Raw genomic sequence first — 20,462 nt, forward strand, 5'->3', positions numbered from 1 at the left:
GTCTGTTTTTGGGTCTCTAAGGAGTGTCTTTTCCTTTATCACACTCGGAACATATCAGCCACCGCACAACGTCACCATTGCTCTTTTATTTATTTATGATGGAGATAGTATATTCAGCAATAAAGATCTGATTAAATGAGTCATCCGGCTTCGATGCAGGAACGAGGCTTCCTCAGCTTATTGTCAGGTTTGTTGATCAGAACTACGTCAGTGCAGCTGAATCCCTCCACTACGCCCTTCCTGAGGATTTCATCAGGATGCAGATCATCCAGCTTATATATAATAAAACACACTGATGGACAATGAAATGCTGAAGTCAGATATATTTTATGTTTCTTGCTCCAGAAGCCTGGAAACTGGATAAATGTATGATTAGATTACCTTCAGTCTGTTGTTGGAACATTTATTGGTCCAGAGAAGCTCCTCCTCCTCCTCCTGTCTGAACATGTGGAAACATCTGTATAAATGTCAAAATAAATGAGCAAACACTGTTATATGAAAGCAGGTACCTAAACTCTGTCAGGCTCGCAGAAAGGATGGAGTAAACGTTGCTGCCTCCTGAGCTCTTTCCTGCTTCAGTGCTCACCGTTAATCAAAGATTCACACTCAGTTGTGATGGTACTAAATATGGTGGCTTGCTTGGTAAAGTCAGAAGAAGCAGTATTAATAGAGTAAATGGAGACAAAGCATGGATCACATCATATGAATGAAGTATGAATGATGAAGACCAGTGTGGGCGATCGCCTCTGTAGTACAATATGTGAGGAAACAAGAGTCCGTGTTGTGTTGGAGACATGTTGTGTTTAACGCAGGTCTGGTGTCTTGATGCGGTAAAACAAAAACGTTAAACAGTAAAACCAAACGTTATTACATAATGAGGGTTTAAAACCAGCCACAGGGCTTCTGATCATATTGAACGGAGACACTGATGTGGCCTCCTGCTCGGCTGCGGCAGGGTGAATCCTGTTTTCCAGTTCCTCCGAGGGTTATTCTCAGGTGCCGTCCCTGGAGGCCGTGGGAGGCGGAGCTGATGCTGGCCGACGGCGAGAGGAGACGACAGAGGAAAGCCCTGCTCTGCGGCGGCGTTGAGCTGGTAGCTGTGACCTGTTCACCGTGGTTTTCATTCTCTCTGACACCACTGAGTAATCGCTACGACTCCCATCTGGGCCCAGTCCGCCGCCACGGCCTGTCGCTGCCACGCCTCCCGCCACCGGCTCCAACCACCAGGTTCACTGTAATGGCGTTTCCCCCACTGGTCTACCATGGAAGACAACACGCAGCCCCACCTCCCTCCTCCTCCTCCCTCCTCCCCGTCCTCCAGGGAGGTTCTCGGCTGTGTCTTCTTGGATTCAGAGTCTAAAGGTTGCACATGAATTTATTACTGGAACACTGATCAGGAAGAGTTCCCTCCAGGTCACTGATGTTCAGCTGGTTTATGTTATGGGACTCAGCTGCCATGTGCTTCCACATAATGCAACGTTCTCTTCAGGTCATCAGATCAGTGTTGCTCATGTGGGACAGTTTAAAGTGCAACAGAACAGGAAGACTTGGTGAATAAAGACATGGAACCACAGGAGAGAAAACCCTGGAGGGGTTCCAATCGATATGAGGCGAATTCTTATGGTGGAAGGCCAAAGCAAACAAAGGAACATTGAAGTCTATGACTTCCACGATGGATTTTCACCTTTGTGTGAGTAGCCGCTCCTCTTCCTCTCCCCTTGAGTCACAGCCGGTTCAAAGTCGAAGTGCCATAAAACATCCGTCCGTCACAGGTGCGCTCAGACCGAGGAGACAGACGGATTGATATGAAGATCACTGAGAGAGGAGCTGGCAGGTATTTCGTCTGATGGCTTCTTCCACCACTGCTTGACTGCGTTAACAGAGGACAGGAGCATTACGGTAAGTGTTCCTGTTTCACCGCCGTCAGCTACTGTCGGTGTTTTTGGGAAACTGTCTCACGTCACATTTCTTTCTGTCGACAGTAACTGAAGTGTGGCAGCGATGTTCAGGAAGGTAAGGCTGAAGAAAATAAGTGATTCAAGCTAAGCAGATCCGTGACTGATGGTTTTTATTGCTGCGCTGCTCTTTACAGAGTTTCCTTCTTCCAGCGAAATGCAGTGAATAATAAAGCAGTCCGATCTGAACCGTCTGGTATAAAGAACACATGAATATGTTCAGAGCGTTACTAGTGTGGGTGTTTTATCCAATAGGGGGACTGGGTGTGGCTGGACTCCGACATCGGAGTCCCCATCGGAGCCAAGGTGAAGGAGCCGGCGCCAGGTCGGCGGGTCCTGGTGGACGATGAGGGGAAGGTGAGACCCTGTTTGGAGCTCTGGGTGTCGGAAAGCTCCAGGGCCTGTTTGCGATGTTTCAGACGTATTTCCTGTTTTGGCGGCGGCCAGGAGCACCGGCTGTCCCCGGAGCTGGAGGCCTCGCTCAGGCTCATGCACCCCACGGCGGTGGACGGCGTGGACGACATGATCAGGCTGGGGGACATGGACGAAGCCAGCGTCCTGAGGAACCTGATGCTCCGACACAGACACGGCATCATTTATGTGAGCCACACACACACACACACACACACACACACACACACAGTGAAGAAAGTGTGATGCTATAGAGAGCAGAAGTCATGCTGGATGTCAGATGAAGCACTTCTGACTCAGTTTTCTGATTTCTGCAGACCTACGCGGGCTCGGTGCTGGTCGCCGTGAATCCATACCAGAATGTTCCCATATACACCGACCAGCAGGTGAGGCTGGAGGCGCAACCACAACTCTATCAGGCTCGTCGAGTTAGATTTGGATTGCTGACCCTCCAGCTGTGCTGGAATCTAACGGACACCGGTTCTCCGTTCCTCAGGTGCGGTTATACCACGGCCGACAGCTCGGCGAACTCCCGCCGCACATCTTCGCCATCGCCGAATCCTGCTACTACAACATGAAGCGGCGTTTTAAGAACCAGTGCTGCATCATCAGGTGAGAGCCGAGCCACATGTTACTGAGCTGTTCGGAGACGGTCCTCCGCCGGGACTCAGCGTCCAGGTCTGTCTCTGTCTTCAGTGGGGAATCTGGAGCGGGGAAGACGGAAAGCACCAAACTCATCCTGCAGTACCTGGCAGCCATCAGCGGCGAGCTTTCCAAAAAGCAGATTGAAAAGCAGATCCTGGAGTCCAACCCCATTCTCGAAGGTGAGACGTCAGCTGCATCTCGGTCACGCCACGCCGCCTGACCGCCACTAACCCTAACCCTCTGTAGCTTTTGGAAATGCGAAAACGATCCGCAATGACAACTCCAGTCGCTTCGGGAAATATCTGGAGATCTTCTTCAACAAGCACGGGGTGATCGAGGGCGCTCGCATCGAGCAGTATCTCCTGGAGAAGTCTCGTGTCTGCCATCAGGTACCGGCTCCGCCCACACTGAGCTCTCATTCCTGCAGCAGGTAGAAACGTCCGTCTGCCAGTCTGAAGCATGAACGGTCTTTGTTTTGCTGCGTAACCCCAGGCAGCGGAGGAGAGGAACTACCACATCTTCTACTGCATGCTGGCCGGAATCACGGAGGAGGAGAGGAAGGCTCTGAGCCTGGGGAATGCTGAGGAGTACAACTTCCTGTCCAAGGTAGGCCTCCTCCGGCCTGCCAGCAGTTTTCTCACCACTGTCCGCCTGCAGTGAGGGTCTGCTGTGTCTTCCAGGGGGACTGCGTCCTGCGCGAAAGCAGGGAGGATGCCAGAGACTTCAAACGTCTTCGCTCTGCATTGAAAGTCTTGACCTTCTCAGAAAGCAAGAGTCGGGAGATCCTCAAGCTGCTGGCGGCCATCCTGCACCTGGGAAACGTCTACTTTGAAGGTGAGCGCTGCTTTACACCCCCTCAGCAGGGGGCGTCTGCTTGGATGGATCTCCTCTGGATACTTTGGGAGTGAAGTGAGGCGGTGTGATTGACCTGATACGTGGATTGCCGTCCTCCTCTCAGAGCTCCAGATGCTTGTTACACCTCTGGTTCCGCAGAGCGGCATCTAAGAGGGTTCAGTAACAGTCCTACAGTAACGCTGACTTGTGTTGTGTTGTTTGTCCCTCAGCCATCACTCAGGACAACTTGGAGACGAGCGACGTCACCAAGTCTCAGCATTTCAGCATCGCGGCGTCTCTTCTGGAGGTGAGTTTCCTCCGCCGCCGCCAGCAGAGAAGACCGCCCTCTGTATCACCGGTCGCCTCTGTTTCTGCCTCCTGCAGGTGCGGACGTCCACGCTGGCCAACAGCCTGACCCACCGCTCCTTCATGACCAGCAGAGAGAGGGTGACCAAGCCTCTGAGCTCGGAGCAGGCGGCGGACTCCAGGGACGCCTTTGTCAAGGTAACGGGGTCGAGCCCAGCCCGGCTTCCTCGCTGGACCGGGCCCAGGAGTCAATAAAAACCCTGGAGGGTGTTGTAAACCTGAGGCCTGCAGCCTTTATGATCAAAGAGGAATTTTTACGACTTTATATCAAATCAGATTTCACCACAAAGGATGTTCAACTTTCAGAATGAGGCGAAAGCAGCTTTTAAAATCAGTTACGATAGAAACACAAAAACTGAATCTAATGCTGCGTCATTAAGGAGTTTGTACCTTTTATGCGAAACAACGGCCCCTGCAGGCCTTGGGCATAACTGCAGCTTAGTGAAACGCTCGTACCTGTGGCTTGCGTCCATGTACGTGCACGGAAGAGGGGATCTCCTTCCTCGCTCTTCAAATAGAGTCGAGTAAAATTTAAGTTTCTTCTGCCTGGTGAAGTCTGTGCTGGAGTTGTGGCAGTGCGAGAAGCCGGTCTTTTCTTACTTTCTGGAAGATCAATTAATCAATCAATCAATTTATTTTTGTATAGCCCAGTATCACAACAACAGTTGCCTCAGAGGGCTTCAAGATGTTACATTGGTTGGTAAAAATAAAAACAGTGAATAAGCATAATGTTAATATGTCAAATTCACAGTAACGAGACAAAACGAAGCAACCACCGCCTTAGACCCTCACATCCGGCAAGAAAAAACTCCAAAAACCCAGTGGGAAAAGAAGAAATCTTGGGGAGAACCACAGTATGGAGGGATCCCTCTCCCAGGGACGGACAGCTTTGGCAACAGCTAGCATGAGACAATAAGAAGTAAAGCTTAGGACTATGCTGAGTACAGTCCGTTGAACGGTCCTGCTCAGTTGTTGCTCGCTAAGCATCTGGCGGAGTAATGTTGGACAAAACGAAACCTAAGCAAATCAGGCCAGCGGGAGCGCGCATTACGTCATATCCTCTCAAATTCTCCCAAAAAAAATTCCGGTGCCGGACCGGCACTGCAACTTTCAAGTGACAATTTAACGCTGTTAGCGGTTCTTACAATAAATATGTCAGGGCACATTGTACACATCATTGAATATTTGTAACATATTTATGGTGGAAAGTAAGTATTTTTAAAGTTGAAAAACTCCATAATGCACCTTTAAAGTTTACAGTAAAATTCAGTGCTTTTTAAAGCCTTTTTTACTTTAAAATTCTCAGCTTTTCTTCAACTGTTTCTGCATTTTTCCTGCATTTGTTGAGGTTTTAGGTAGTTTTCCCATTTTGGATGTGCCTTTTTAGCCGAGAGACAAGAGCTCTTGAAATTAAATCTGCAAGATACATTTAAGCATAATTTTGTGAAAGCTTCAGGGCAGTTCTAATCGATCAGTCACTGAAATAAAAATCAAACACTTCTTTTTCAGGCAGTCTACAACAAACTGTTCATATGGATTGTTGGGAAAATCAACAGTGTCATCTACAAGACGTTGACAAACAGCTCCAGGTCGTTCTTCGTCTCCATTGGCCTGCTCGACATCTTTGGGTTTGAGAACTTCGAGACCAACAGGTGAGGAGATTTGTGATCACGTGCCGATCTGTCCTTCTGTTGTCTCGACTGCGAGTCGCCCATCTCTCGCTTCTCTTTACAGTTTCGAGCAGCTTTGCATTAATTTTGCGAACGAGAAGCTGCAGCAGTTCTTTCTGGAACACGTCTTCAAGCTGGAGCAGAAAGAGTACCTGAAGGAGGACATTAAGTGGAAAAACATCCGATTCAGCGACAATCAGGACATCCTGGACCTTCTCGCTGGGAAACCTTGCAACGTTCTGTCTCTGATCGACGAAGAGAGCAACTTCCCAAAGGTGATTCTCAGATCCTGATCATGCAGCTGTGTGGCGCTGCCATAAGGCCGGTTGGCGGTGAAGACGTTTTGGTGTGAATCGTCTCCGTCTCTCTGGCAGGGAACAGACATCACCATGTTGAACAAGCTGAACCAGCACCACCGACAGAACCAGTCCTACATCGCGTCCAGAACCGACCACGACACCGACTTTGGGATCCGCCACTACTGCGGAGCCGTCCACTACGACTCCAGAGGTACGAAGGATCCGCGGCCGTCTTCACCTCATCTGGACTCGCCGTGACCATGCTGTGCTCCTCTCTCCAAGGTTTCCTGGAAAAGAATCGAGACGCCGTCAGCGCCAACATCGTGAAGATGTTGAGCACGTCCACCAACAAGCTGCTCCGCCAGATATTTGAGGCCGAGCTCTCCGCCAGCGAGCTGAAGACGACCAACAACAGGAGGGTCACCATCACGCCCTCCAACTCTCTGCGGGTACGAGAGCGTGGCCGTCTGCGCCGTTCGGTTTCGCAGGAATCGGTCTTCCCGGCAGACGTGGACGGCGCGGCGCGAGGCTGCCGGCGTGCGGCGATAACGACTCTGTTGCTGTTGCAGATCGACCGGCCCAAACAGGTCCCGACGCTGGGCGGCCAGTTCCGACAGTCTCTGGACTCCCTCATGAGGACTCTGTCCGTCTGCCAGCCCTTCTTCATCCGCTGCTTCAAACCCAACAACGACAAGCAGCCCAAGGTGACGGAGAAACTCATACAGACGCTTATTACTCTGACCGGCTAAGAAATGTGAAGGAGAGATGAAATGAAGTTAAGCTGAAGGTTCAGTCCGCTCTGGAACACTGAGGTGTATTAGAAGAATTACAGTGCTGCTGTTTCTCTACTTCTGCTGGATTTTTCTTCAATCTTTGCTCTTCTCCCTCCTCTCACCATTAACAGCCTTTGCTTTGGATAAATAAAACCTTCTTCCTGATAAGCGTTATGAAACCCGTTGAAGCTGTTTCCTGTAAATTGAAACCTACCAACACAGCATGCCAAGCGGAGTTATCTCTATAAAAGCTTTTATGGTGCTTTTAATCCAGAGTGCAGCTCGCTCTGAGCTGTTGCTATCATTTAGCCTGTTACTGTGTTGTGAGCATTATTTGTTTTTATCCCTATCATCTCAAAAACATTATCATCCGCGGACGCCATGTTTAATCTGATGAATCTTATTTACAGTTTTGAGGATCATGAAAGCCTGACAGAAAATAGCCGATAAAAGAGATGTGGGAACTCCTCTGAAACATTAACCACCACTGGAATGTTTCCTCCTGCAGAGGTTCGACAGAGAGCTGTGTTTGCGTCAGTTGAGGTACTCGGGCATGATGGACACCGTCCATATCCGAAACCTGGGCTTTCCCATCCGACACACCTTCGCGGAGTTTCTGGAGCGCTACAGGGTGCTCCTGAAGATGACCGAGGCTGAGCGCAAAACCGTTAAGTCTCCATTTGGATTAGAAATTTCTCACTGTTTCATAAAAATTCAAGAAAAATCTATTGTGGAAACTACTTGAATTGATCTCAGCCCTCTCTTGTGTCTTCAGGCCAAACCCGAGGCCTGCTGTGAAGCCATCTGCAGAGCCGTCATCCTCAGGAAGGAAGAGTGGAAGATAGGCAGGACCAAGGTTTTCCTGAAGGTGCAGAGAGCGTCTCTCCCACACACTGTTCCACTGCGGTTTTCATGAACCAGGGCATCAGAATCGCTGCACATCAGCAGCCTGCCGGCCGGACCTCTGAGGGAGCCTCGGGCCTCTGGAGTCGTCAGCGCTGTGCTTTGAGAACCTGTCAGGAGGAGAACTCTCTCCTTTGTCTTTGTGTTCCAGGATGCCCACGATGGCGCCCTGGAAGTCCTGAGGGACCAGGAGCTCAACAGGAAGGCCTTGGTGGTCCAGAGAGTCATGCTGGCTCACACTCACAGGTGGGGTGATCAGGAGTGAGCCGCACCCTGAAGTGACGTGATGAGAGAGCTGCTTTTCATCTCCCAGAACGCCATCACCACTTTCCTGACTGTCATGTATTTACAGGCGTATATTAAATGAAATAGTAACGAGTCACGTTCTGTAACGAGCAGTTCAAAGAAAGCACCGTTCAGCTACAGCATTGTTCAGCAGATGTACCTTTTTCTTTCACGATTTTCATTTTAACAGTCGGCGTAGGGCTGCCGTTCAGAGCTAAATCAGTCCAGTTCTTTGAGTTGGAGTGCAGGTCAAAGAGTCAGAATGGAGGCTGTATGGATGAGCTATGGCAGACCGGCCGGGCCGGGAATCGCCTGGTTCTGGGGAACATGCTGTGCATGAGGATGTTGTCTGGATGGAAGGAATGTCTCTGCCTCCTGAACCTTCCTCTTCAAGTGTTGTAACACAAGTTTCATTGATTTTTTTTTTTTTTTTTTTTTTTTTTTTACTTCATTAGATGAATTCCTGGTGTGTGTCGTTGTCTTCATCATGTTGGATTCTTTTAGTAGCTCCATGCTCTATATATAATATGCTGTTGTATCAGAAACAGCTTTAAATATAGAGTCTTGGCTCAGGAATACAACTATTTGGTTTGATCATGGTGGACAAAATTATTAATTTTACTTTTGTTTTACAGATTTTTACTCGATTATTTCTTTTATCCACTTTGCAGAAAGTCTTTTCTGAGGAAGCGGGCCGCCGCGGTGCTGCTGCAGAGGACCTGGAGAGCTTACAGAGCGAGGAAGGAGCTGAAAACGGTTTGGTGCTTTCACATTTCCTGTTCCCACCTGAATGGTTCCACCAGGCTAATCTGGAGGTCATGACCTTGTCTGCTGTGTTTCACCCTCCTGTACCACCAGCTGCGCCGGGGCTATGAGCGGCTGGTGTCGGTGGTCCGCAGCCGGAGGCTCCGTCGGCGGTTCGAGAGGCAGCAAGCCGCTGCAGTCACCATCCAGACCCAGGTCCTCTCCAGACTCCAGCTGAGCAGAAAACACACCGGCCGCACTCCTCAGACACACACTCCCATCAGACTCCAGCACATTTAGAGGATTGTATTTATGAGCTGCTGTGTGTTTTCTTTGCGTGTTGTTATTCTGGCATGTTCTTCCACTCTTTTACACATTTTAAGAGGCTAAAAAAAGCGTGTTCCTCTTGGTATAGCTCATTTGTGAGGCTCTTTCCATAGTCCTACAGTGTTTTCATGTCTCTACCTCAGTATGCAGCATTTGAGACGTTTGAGAAGGTTTATACAAGCTTCATAAAAAGCAGAGTCCCTGATGGGTCAGACATTTAACCGACGCTGTAACTTGTGTAGATACGAGGCTACTTGGCGAGGAAGGAGTTAGAGCGGAGAAGAGAGGCTTATCGCCTGGAGACGCAGAGTCCTGAGGACTTGTTGGTTTTGGAGCTTCAGCAGCGACTGGAGGAAGTTATCGCCGAGGCGACACAGAGCATTGAGAGGTCCAGCTTGATCTCCGAGCTGACTTCAGAGATCAGCGTCCAAGAGTCCGAGGACAGTACCTCACAGTTTGAGGTGAGCTGAAATACTCACAGAAGTTAGAATCGTCAGTATTCTCATTAAAATTTTTCTTTATTCTGTTGAAGATGGAAGAGCCAACAGAATCGCCGGAGAAAACCCCGATAACCATCGTCGTCACGCCGCCGACAAAGCCAACAACAAACACCCTGGAGCAGGACGACGACGACGATGACGACGACCCGTTCTCCTTCTACAAGTTCAGCCGTCTTTACTTCCAGAACGGGGCGTCCCACTCTCACACCAGCCAGAGGCTGAAGGAGGCGCTTCTGCCCCACGACGACGAAGGCGATGAAAAGGTGAGAGGACGCAGGGCTGCCTCTTCTGTGAGCACCGGACGCTGGGTTTCACTCTTTGCCTCTCCTCCAGGCGTGTTTGACCATCTCCTGGATCATCCTGCGCTTCATGGGGGACATTCCGGAGCAGTTCGGCGTGGCTCCTCAGGCTTCCAGCCTCGCCGCCGCTCCTCACATGTCTGTCCAGCAGGCCAGGAAGCTGAGCGCACTGGTGGGACTGGACCAGGTCAGCTCTTCCACCATCTACACCAGCAGATACCAGCAGCTGAGCCGCTGCTGGACTCCTAACGCCGCTGTGCTCTGTACAGATTATACTGCGGAGGAACAAGAAGAAGCACGGAGGCGGAAACAGGAAAGGCTCGGCTCTCAGTGAAGAGGTTTCTGCAGAATCCATCATCACTTCATTGGTTTTGTATTGAATCGCAGTTTTTTTTTTTTTTTTATTCTTACGTTATTTTAAATCCTTGTCTTCTGCATCAGCTGGAAAACCTGACAGAGGATGAAGACATTATGATTGGAGAGGGTCCCACCCTGGACCGTACGCTGACGCTCCTGGAAAAGCTGCATGTGATTGTTGGATTCGGCCTGTCGAGGCCAGACATACGGTAGCAGCGTCTCGTCTGACTGTGGAAGAACTGTGTGAAATGTCTGCATGCAGTGACGATTTGTGGCTTTTTCTTCTCCTGGTTTGTTTTGTTTTGTCTTTTGCTTGAATGTTGCTCTGTCTGCACAGGGATGAGATTTACTGTCAGATCTGCAAGCAGCTGGTGAAAAACCAGAACTCAAAGAGCCACGTGCTGGGCTGGGTTCTCCTGTCGGTCTGCCTCGGGATCTTCCCTCCAACTGATGTCTTCTTGAAGGTCAGTGATCATCAGGGAGCAGCCAAATGTCCTTCATCACTCTTCAAACTGTCAAAATGCTGCAGGAGGGTAGATCTGTCCGTCCTTCTGTTATTGAGCGGACACACAGGAGCCCCTCCTGCTCTCACATTTAGTCAGATTTTGCTGTATTGAGAGTGATTTTGTTTCTCCCTCACACTCACAGTATCTGGAAAGTTTTGTGCGTAAAGGCCCGAGTGGCTACAGAGAATACTGCACGGAGCGCCTGACTCGTATCGTCGCGAACAGGGAGAGGCGGGAGTTGCCCTGTTGGATCGAGCTGCAGGTGAAAACACAATCGGCCTCGGGTCACTTTTTAATTCTGTCGTTTTGTGCAGAAGCAGCAGCAGGAAGTTTCGTTGTTTTGCTGTGATGTTTTCACGACTGGCCTTCATTCTGCGACGACAGGCCGCCACGGAACAGGAGCCCATCGACGTGTCTGTGGCTCTGGTCGACGGCCGCAACGTCACTTTAGAGCTGGACTCCGCCTCCACCGCCGGCGAAATCTGCCAAGCTGTGGCAGAAAAGATTGGCCTCAGAGACAGCTACGGGTTCTCCGTGTACATCAGCTTCCAGGACAAGGTGAGCGCCGAGGTCTCGTCTCAAGTTCTCATTGGTCTGGACGCTGGATTGACGCTGAAGCCTCGCCTCGCCTCCAGATGTGGTCGCTGGGCAGCGGTGCGACACACGTGTTGGACGCCGTGTCTCAGTGCGAGCAGGAGATGAGACGGCAGGGGAAGCAGGAGAGGGACACCACCTGGAAGCTGTCCATTCGCAAGGAGCTGTTCAGACCCTGGCACAGCTGCCAGCTGGATCCGGTCAGCACTGATCTGATCTACAACCAGATCATCAAGGGAATCAAGTCTGGAGAGTACGTCAGCGAGAAGGTGAGCGGAAGCTGGAGGCGCGACGACACACTCCTGCTGTGTGTTTACGTCTGTGTGGGGAATGAATTCATTCTTCTAGAGTCACAACACGTCACAACCATCAGAGAGTTGGTTTGAAAGCTTGAAGTTCTGCATATTAAAGCTTCAACAAATGAAAAGTGCTTTTTATCCCTATTTTTATTCCAACATGAGAACCGCTGACGATGTAAAATGCAGAAAGTGCTGCTCGTGGCGTCAAACCTCCACCCTGCTTCACAGCTGCTCTGGAGACGGTCTCTGTAACGTCCGCTGAATACGGAGACAGACGACTGTTTCCTAACAACCCGGTCACTCCAGTTCTTTGATGGGTTCTGCCTGCAAAGGTTTAAAAAAAGAAAAATTAAACGAATGGGTATAGTCTTGTTTTGCCTCAGATTCAGGTAAAGTTACCTGCTGGCTGAAGGGAAGGAGACCAAGCCTTTCCACCGGTTTCTAACTCTCTTTCTTGTTGTGTTTTGCTCTTTTGAATGTTGTGCATTGCTTTTGCTTACAGGCTAAGTGTCTTATTATTACTACTGTTAAAAAAGAATTTTGTGTCATTGCTTTCTTTAACACAAAAATAATTCTAAATAAAACGTCTTGAGAGTTTTAATGACTTCATCTTTTTACACTTTGTCCTCTCATAGACCAGCCATGTCTCTGATTTCTGATCTGCTGTCGATATAAACCGTAGTCACTCCTGTTGACCTTGTGGAACTGTGTCTCTCAGGAAGATGACTATGTCCAGCTGGCGGCGAAGCACTACTTCGTCCACTTTGGCTCAAAGCACAGCAGAGACAACGTCCAGAAGGTGGTGGACGACTGCATCTCCACCGCATCAATAGAGAATAAGTCTCTGACCAGATGGGTCCAGCTCATCAGCACCGCGCTCCCCCAGGTAAAGAGCTCCAAGGCCCTCAGGTCAGGTTATCGCCAGCGACCTTACGCTGAGGTCACCCTGGAATAACTCTCACGTCCCGGTCATGCAGAGGTCGGACGTGGATGAACTGAGCAAAGATAAAGTCAAAGCAGAGCTGGTCGACCTCGCCCGGGAGAAATGGCGAGTCCACTTCTCCAAGTTTTACGAAGTGACGATGACATCAGGTCAGTCATCTGCTTGTCTTTATGGCCGTGGAGGTTTATTCCCTTCTGATCTCTTCCTCTTGGCGCCTCCTCCTCATTTTATGCTTTAACACAGCGGTCATGTGAGATTAACAGTGTGGTGGATTCCTCCTCAGCAGCCCTTTTTAAATCTCAGCCATCAGTTCACGTCTCAGAAATGCCAGTTCTTCGCTCTGGAAGCTCAGCATCGTTTGTTGACGTTCGTCTGCAGGACCTCCTCTGCCCAAAAGCAGGTTTTTTGTGGCTGTGAACTGGAGCGGCGTCTTCTTTATGGAAGGGAGAGACGGGAAGCTGCTGGAGATTCCCTACATAGAAATCAAAAACGTCGGTGTCGGCACCCGGTCCATGACTCTGACCACGGTCGGACAAGAGTACATCCTGAAGTCGGAGAGCGCCGCCGACATGGCGGCGCTGATCCAGGAGAACCTAGAAGGTCTGAGGCAGCGCTCCATATACGCCCTGGTTCAGAGTGAAGTCAGTAGACAAGGTACGAGCGTTCAGCTCCACCTGCTCGTCTAGAGGCACACACACACACACACATGCACACGTGCACGCAAACACTGACCCTTTCTTTTTACAGACGACCCCACCTGGCTGGCGTGTAAACGAGGCGACCTCCTGCTGGTAGATAAAAGTGAAGAGTCTTCACCTGACCAGGACTGGATCGTAGCAACCAACCAGCGCACCACTGGCACCGGGCGGGTGTCCAGAGACTGGGTCCAGATCCTGCCGACGCTCAGCAGGCCCTCCGATGAGATGCTGGTAACTCGGCCTTCCCCTCTGCTGCTTCCTGGTTGAACAGGTGTTGTGAACGGTGAAGATGAAGATGGCTGCCAGTCCAGCTTATCCACCGGTTTTTGGGCTTTATGTCCTGAAAGTCCTCGGGTCCTCTCAGGTTTTCTTTGTTCGCCTGCTTTTGTTTGGCCCAACTGGTATAAATTAGTAATAAATTGTGAGATCATTCAATAAGTATTCTATTCTAAATGATCGACTGTTTCTGGCCTGCAGAAACTGCTCAGTTCGAAGCAGAAGAAAGTTTCCAAAAATCCCCCAGCAGAAGACGAAGCCATCGTGGTGGCTGTGTCTTTGAAAGAGTTTGCCATCCAGAACTTCAGGTAAGATACAATTTGATTCAAGATTTAGATCTGAAAAGCAAACTGAGTGATTGTGTGCCTGTTTAATTCTTGTAGAGATTAAAAAAAAATTGAAGAGAAACTTCTGTTATTTTTTGAAAGTGCTCTTTTCAAACTGCTTCACAGACCTGAAGGGAAAGTCAGTGGTCGGGATGCTGCATTCAAAACGGCCAGCAAGGACAAGCTGTGGGTGTGGACCAGGGAGCCGCTCAGACAGCCCCTCCTGAAGACGCTGGTGGACTCCGAGCTCAGCTCCCTGGCCTGCAACACCTTCACTGATATCCTCTCAAAGATAACCGTTTGCTGCTCTGCGCGGCCATTTAACTCTTCGTTATTATAAAATGACTTGTGAAATGCCGGCGTGTAGATTTGTGGAAGAGGTTTCTGTGGAGCCTTAACCTCGGTTGCTACCTATCCTGAAGTACATGGGCGACTACCCCATCAAGCACGTGCGCAGCCCTCTGGATCTGACCGATCAGATCTTTAGTGGAGCAACCCAGCATGAAGCTCTGCGGGATGAAATCTACTGCCAGATCATGAGACAAATGACCAACAACAGCAGCAGGTGCTTCGCTGTGATCAGTTCTACAGTGAAAAACAACCCGACTCGTGGCCAACACATCGTCTTGCTCTCTTTCCCCGACCCCAGGCTGAGTCTGGAGCGTGGGTGGCAGCTGCTGTGGCTGTGCTCAGGCCTGTTCCCGCCCAGCCAGAGCCTGATGAAACACGCCCAACGCTTCCTGCAGTCGCGGCCCAAAGAGCAGCTGTCCGCCGACTGTCTGCAGAGGATGCAGGAGATGTGCAGGTCAGGCACACGGAATGATGGGATTTCAAAGAATAGGTCTCAATAAAATCTGACTGAGACATTTCAGCAGAGAAATGTTAAAAAGCTCAACAGCCTGTTTTTATTTGTGTTCAGGCTTTTTCCGGTTGATTTCATGCAATGAGTCTTTGGATGTTTTGTGTCCTCAGCAAGGAGCCAAGGAAGCTTCCTCCTCATACAGCAGAAGTGGAAGCCATTCAGCAGAGCAGCACCAAGATGTACCAGAAGATCTACTTCCCAAACGACACAAATCAAGTAGGGCTCGACTCTCCGTCAACACTCGGAAATAAGTCAGACGTCATTACCAGCTGTGGACAAACCCCGCCACGTGCAATTAAAACGTCCTTTTTCTTTCTCCTCCTTGTTGCTGCGCAGATATTCGAGGTGAAATCGGCCACCACCAGCAAAGACCTGTGCCACAGCATCGCCGCTCATCTCAAACTGAACTCTGCAGACGGATTTGGCCTTTACCTGAAAACCACTGACAAGGTGGACTATTCTCCTCTTTTTACTGCACAACAATGTGGGCAGTATATATATATATATTGATGTGAAAACTCTGCATAGCAATTTTACAGTGATCTGACACATATCTGTAATTTTCTCACCCTCAAACTCTTTGGAGGATATCCAGCATCCTTCCATCTTCACTACATTAAATTTTTCATCTCTCAGATTACAAGTCTGGAGGAGCAGAAATATTTCTTTGACAGCCTGAGACCGACACAAGAAACACCTAAAAAAGGGAAAAAACTCAAAGAAGGTAAAGCATTTTACTGACTTCTTCTGCTTTGATACGATGGTGGATTTTCATATTTGTGATGTAAAGTCTGCTGCTCAGTCAATCAGGCCAACACGCGGTCTCTGGTGATCTGTAAGAGGAAGCTGTGGTTCAACGTTAGCCCAGGGAAGGACCTGGTGGCAGATCTCACCTTCCATTTCCCACAGGTATCTGTCCGCGATTCATGCTAGACGTTCTACCGGATTTCATTCACGATCGAGAAGAAGCTTTGTCCTAACAGCTGACCTCCATCTGGCTCCATGCAGGAGATGTCCAAGTACCTGCGTGGATACCATGTGTGCACCAGAGAAGATATGATCCGGCTTGGCGGACTGCTGTTCAGAGCCAGAGTGGACTCAGACAGGTCGCAGTTTGTCATGATCCCCGTAATGCTGAAGGACCTGGTTCCTGCCGACCAGCTGCAGCTCATGAAGCCTGACGACTGGAAGAAGGTAAAGTAAACATTTCACAAATGAACTCGGGCTGATGAAAGAGAGACTCTAAAGGATGTCCACTGTGTGTCCTGCAGCACATCATCTCCTCTTACAAAGAACAGGGTGGCATCTCTGTGGAAGAGGCCAAAGTAGCCTTCCTGAGAGCGATTTCCAGTTGGCCGACGTTCGGTTGTGCCTTCTTTCAAGTTAAAGTGAGTTCCCAGCTCGGCTAGAGGTAAACCGCCGCCACAAGTTCAGCCAAGTAAACCGACGCTCATTCATCTCTCTGCAGCAAACCATCGAGTCAAGCTACCCGAACACGCTTCTGTTTTCCATCAACAAGAAAGGCGTCACTCTGATCGACCCGAAAACAAAGGTATGTGTACCCAGCCGTTACAACACACACACACACCTGTTACTGTAGTGCATACACACACACACTGAGCTGTTACTGTAGTGCATCCACACACACACACACACACACACACACACTCAGCTGTTACTGTCGTGCATCCATACACACACACACACACACACACACACACACTCAGCTGTTACTGTAGTGCATCCATACACACACACTCAGCTGTTACTGTAGTGCATCCATACACACACACACACACACACTCAGCTGTTACTGTAGTGCATACACACACACACTGAGCTGTTACTGTAGTGCATCCACACACACACACACACACACACACACACACACACACTCAGCTGTTACTGTCGTGCATCCATACACACACACACACACACACACACACACACACACACACACACACACACACACACACACTCAGCTGTTACTGTAGTGCATCCATACACACACACACACACACACACACACTCAGCTGTTACTGTAGTGCATCCATACACACACACACACACTCAGCTGTTACTGTAGTGCATCCATACACACACACTCAGCTGTTACTGTAGTGCATCCACACACACACACACACACACACACACACACACACACACACACACACACACTCAGCTGTTACTGTAGTGCATCCACACACACACACACACACACACACACACACACACACACACACACACGCACTCAGCTGTTACTGTCGTGCATCCATACACACACACTCAGCTGTTACTGTAGTGCATCCACACACACACACACACACACACACACACACACACACACACACACTCACCTGTTACTGTAGTGCATAATAGGGGCGGCTGTGGTTCAGTGGGGAGAGCCAGTGGTTCGATTCCCGTCTCCCCCTGTCTGCATATCAAAGTGTCCTTGGGCAAGACACTGAACCCCAAATTGCCCCCAGTGGATGGACTGAGCGCCTTGCATGGCAGCTGCCTCCACTGTTGTGTGTGTGAATGGGTGAATGTCATAATGCAGTGTAAAGCGCTATATAAGTGTAGTCAATTTACCTGTTACTGTAGTGCATCCACACACACACACACACACACACACTCACCTCTTACTGTAGTGCATCCATACACACTTAAACAACTTCTCATGCAACAGTCTAAAGGTTATTAAGGTCTCCAAACACTTTGTTATGACAGATTCTTGCATTGTGGTTTGTGGTCAGGCTTCATGGTTTCTTCGTGTTTTGGCCGAAGTAGAGACAAAGTCTATCAGACAACATATGCTCCCTATTTTGTTTTTTTATCCATTTATAACAGTTTTATTTTTTACTGAAACTGAGCAGGAGCCGCTGGTCATGCACCCGTTCAGCCGCATCATCCAGTATGGCAGCAAGGGCAGCAGCTTCCAGATGACCATCAGCACCCTGGTGAGAGGCATCGTGTTCGTCTGCGAGACTGCTCAGGTGGGTGCACGGCGCTCCTCTCCCATGCCGGCTCTGTGTGATTCAGAAATTCACGTACCATCTCAGACCGAGCTGAACCTGGTGAGCTGGACGTGGTCCAATGGAAGAGGTTCCACAGCAGGCTGGCTCGCCGGCGGTCCCGCCCAGGGAACGAGGAAACGTCCTCTAACAGAGAATGTCCTTGTTTTGCAGGCTCATGCAATGGAGGACCTTTTCCGATCGTATATCAGCATGTACGAGGCTCAGACCACATCGTTTCAACAGAAGGGCCGCAGGTTTTCCTGAAACGACTGGATTAATATAACTGGAGGGTTTAAACGACAAATGAAGAACAGAGTCCTACTGAACTGAATATGTTGTGTTCGAACTCCATCCTCAATGAATGTATTTTCCTGATTCCAGTTTTGAACTTTTACGACTGTAATAACTGAAATGTGTCCAGCTTGAACTTTATGAATCAATACATTTTATTGTTATTAAACTAAGTTATGATTAGTTTTTGTGAGATGTCATCAAAAAACAATGTCTTCTCTGATTTTACCAACCTTTTTCTTTTTCTGTCTATATGTCTGTATTCTCACCTTTCTTATATATATTTTAATGTGTGTTGATATAGGAAAACCGACACTTGCACTGTGTGAACAGCTCAGACTCAAACCGGGGATTTTTCTCTGTGAGGCAGTGGCATTACTTCCTATGATCGCATTAAAAATATACTATATATATAAAACCAAAGATAAGTCACACTTTTTCTAAATCAATTGTAATTAATTTACGAGGGGGGAATGGGTATTATAGCATCATGGTAACATTACTAGGAGTATAGTTTCTACTGCTTACTTCAGTGCTCCATGGAAAAACATTTTTCCTGCACTTGATTTGAAAATGCATGCTTTGTTTCACTTGTGCATTTCACCTCTGAGCCTTGAATCACTGCCGTGTGCTGAACGCTTAAGCATAAAGATTTAGTATCACAAGAAAATCAAACTGCATTCAGAGAATTGTAAGATTTCACAGTTTTGCAGTTGCAAAAACAACTTGTTTTCCTGACAACGTCCACAAGCGTTTGTTAACTTCTGAGACGGTTTGAAAAGCCGTTATTGTTTTAGGCCACAGTTGAGTCTTGCACACAAGCTGGAGGCAGTTTTTAAAATGTCAGCCAACCCTCCATCAGGCATTCGATGCTCTCGGAATGTCCCGACTGCTTCTGGAATATCAGTTGCCGTTGCCCTCTTACTTCACAACTCCAGCTCCATACCTGAAATTACATCACAACCTGTGTGTGTGTGTGTGTGTGTGTGTGTGTGTGTGTGTGTGTGTGTGTGTGTGTGTGTGTGTGTGTGTGTGTGTGTGTGTGTGTGTGTGTGTGCGTGCGTGTGCGTGTGTGCACATGGCGTGCTGTGGGGAGTAGTGTAAATGTAGTAGACTGCTTATACAACCCTCCTCTTTGCCTGTCAAGTCTATTGCTGTTACCATGGAAACCGTGTGACAAAAAAAGCAGAAAAAATGAGGTTACCATGGGCAGGTGCATATGAGGTGCAATGTGATCGTCTGTGGCTCCGTCTGTTCCCTGATGCAATGGAGCTGCAAGGAGAGCTGAAGTTCAACAAACAAAACACACCTTCCTCTGTGTGTTCACTATTGCCTGGGATGTTTATCACATTAGAGTAGAAGGAACTTTGTTTTTGCAATATTAGGGATTACAATATTAATTCCATGCAGCAGGAAGTGGGACACCTCTTCTTTCAGTATAAGTGTTCGAGGGTAGATCACAGTAAATGTATTTTTTAGCAAAATTAGGAAGCCATATGTCAGGTAGGTAGTTCAGGTGTGTGTTGACTTGTTCTTTTGCAATGATAGGGACCTACATTTGATTGCACACTGACCCTGTGGGTACTAGAATGGAGGTTCTCCTTTGACAAATCAATGCATTTTGTGGCGAAGAAGACGTGTTTCATGGTTAGGGTTTGGTTAAATTCAGGCTAAGGGTTGGTGTAAGTCTGCAGGAATTGAATTGCAGGAAGTCAGAGTATTGTTCCCTAAGGCATTGTGTGTGTGTGTGTGTGTGTGTGTGTGTGTGTGTGTGTGTGTGTGTTGCCCTACAAGACAGCAGAGGCATTTTGATGCACTGCACCAAATTTGGAACAAAAGACCTTATAGCCCAGACCACATCACTACCCTCCCACCTGCACCCCTCCCCCTCCCTCCGAGACTGAACAACAGCCGATCAAGACACCTAAATACACAACTGACAGGTCTGACTAACTCACAACAACACGCTGCACAAATAACGCACCAAACTGGAGCGCGTGCACGTGTGTGCGGTGCGCACTTATACGTGCATTTACATAAATGCAGGCGCACGTAGATGTTACACGTGTTTAGTGTTTTCATCTTTCTCCTCGAAGCAGACACGAGAAGAACTTTCGGCCATTTTTTGGAGGCGCTTGTTGTTTTCACCCGGACGCGCCGCTGTTCTCAGGTCGACGGCGCGCGGCGCGTCCCCGCGAACCGGAGCGAGTGAAATGATCGCAGATCAGTGTGTGTGTCAGTGTCATGCCATCCCCCTCCCCCCCGCCCCTCCAGCCTCGCGA

At 49.0% G+C, this 20,462-nt stretch overlaps 1 protein-coding gene across 1 annotated transcript; it reads left to right on the plus strand.

Annotated features, from left to right (window-relative positions):
* The first annotated feature begins 794 nt into the window (after positions 1 to 794).
* Positions 795 to 18,153, plus strand: LOC115405551 (unconventional myosin-VIIa-like). Its single transcript, XM_030115155.1, has 47 exons — positions 795 to 812; positions 2,211 to 2,312; positions 2,403 to 2,555; positions 2,684 to 2,752; positions 2,863 to 2,978; positions 3,063 to 3,190; positions 3,258 to 3,400; positions 3,504 to 3,617; positions 3,692 to 3,845; positions 4,076 to 4,152; positions 4,230 to 4,349; positions 5,721 to 5,863; positions 5,946 to 6,156; positions 6,256 to 6,391; positions 6,463 to 6,659; positions 6,768 to 6,884; positions 7,462 to 7,620; positions 7,729 to 7,821; positions 8,008 to 8,102; positions 8,813 to 8,897; positions 9,000 to 9,101; positions 9,455 to 9,673; positions 9,745 to 9,975; positions 10,046 to 10,198; positions 10,281 to 10,349; positions 10,453 to 10,577; positions 10,706 to 10,832; positions 11,017 to 11,136; positions 11,259 to 11,432; positions 11,510 to 11,737; positions 12,486 to 12,653; positions 12,745 to 12,859; positions 13,089 to 13,364; positions 13,458 to 13,639; positions 13,886 to 13,992; positions 14,137 to 14,288; positions 14,422 to 14,575; positions 14,660 to 14,815; positions 14,983 to 15,088; positions 15,209 to 15,322; positions 15,509 to 15,596; positions 15,675 to 15,781; positions 15,881 to 16,066; positions 16,144 to 16,260; positions 16,341 to 16,424; positions 17,749 to 17,868; positions 18,061 to 18,153. Exons 1-47 carry the CDS (start codon positions 795 to 797, stop codon positions 18,151 to 18,153), a joined length of 6,303 nt encoding a protein of 2,100 aa, XP_029971015.1.
* Positions 18,154 to 20,462: the final 2,309 nt, after the last annotated feature.

Source organism: Salarias fasciatus, chromosome 18 (genome assembly GCF_902148845.1).
Source record: "Salarias fasciatus chromosome 18, fSalaFa1.1, whole genome shotgun sequence".
NCBI lineage: Eukaryota > Metazoa > Chordata > Actinopteri > Blenniiformes > Blenniidae > Salarias > Salarias fasciatus.

Bases quoted from the DNA above. Each gene is read 5' to 3' on its own strand.
- LOC115405551 (XM_030115155.1), top strand. The intron at 4,350-5,720 runs GTAACGGGGTCG...CTTCTTTTTCAG, and splicing joins CCAGGGACGCCTTTGTCAAG to GCAGTCTACAACAAACTGTT. The intron at 8,103-8,812 runs GTGGGGTGATCA...TCCACTTTGCAG, and splicing joins ATGCTGGCTCACACTCACAG to AAAGTCTTTTCTGAGGAAGC.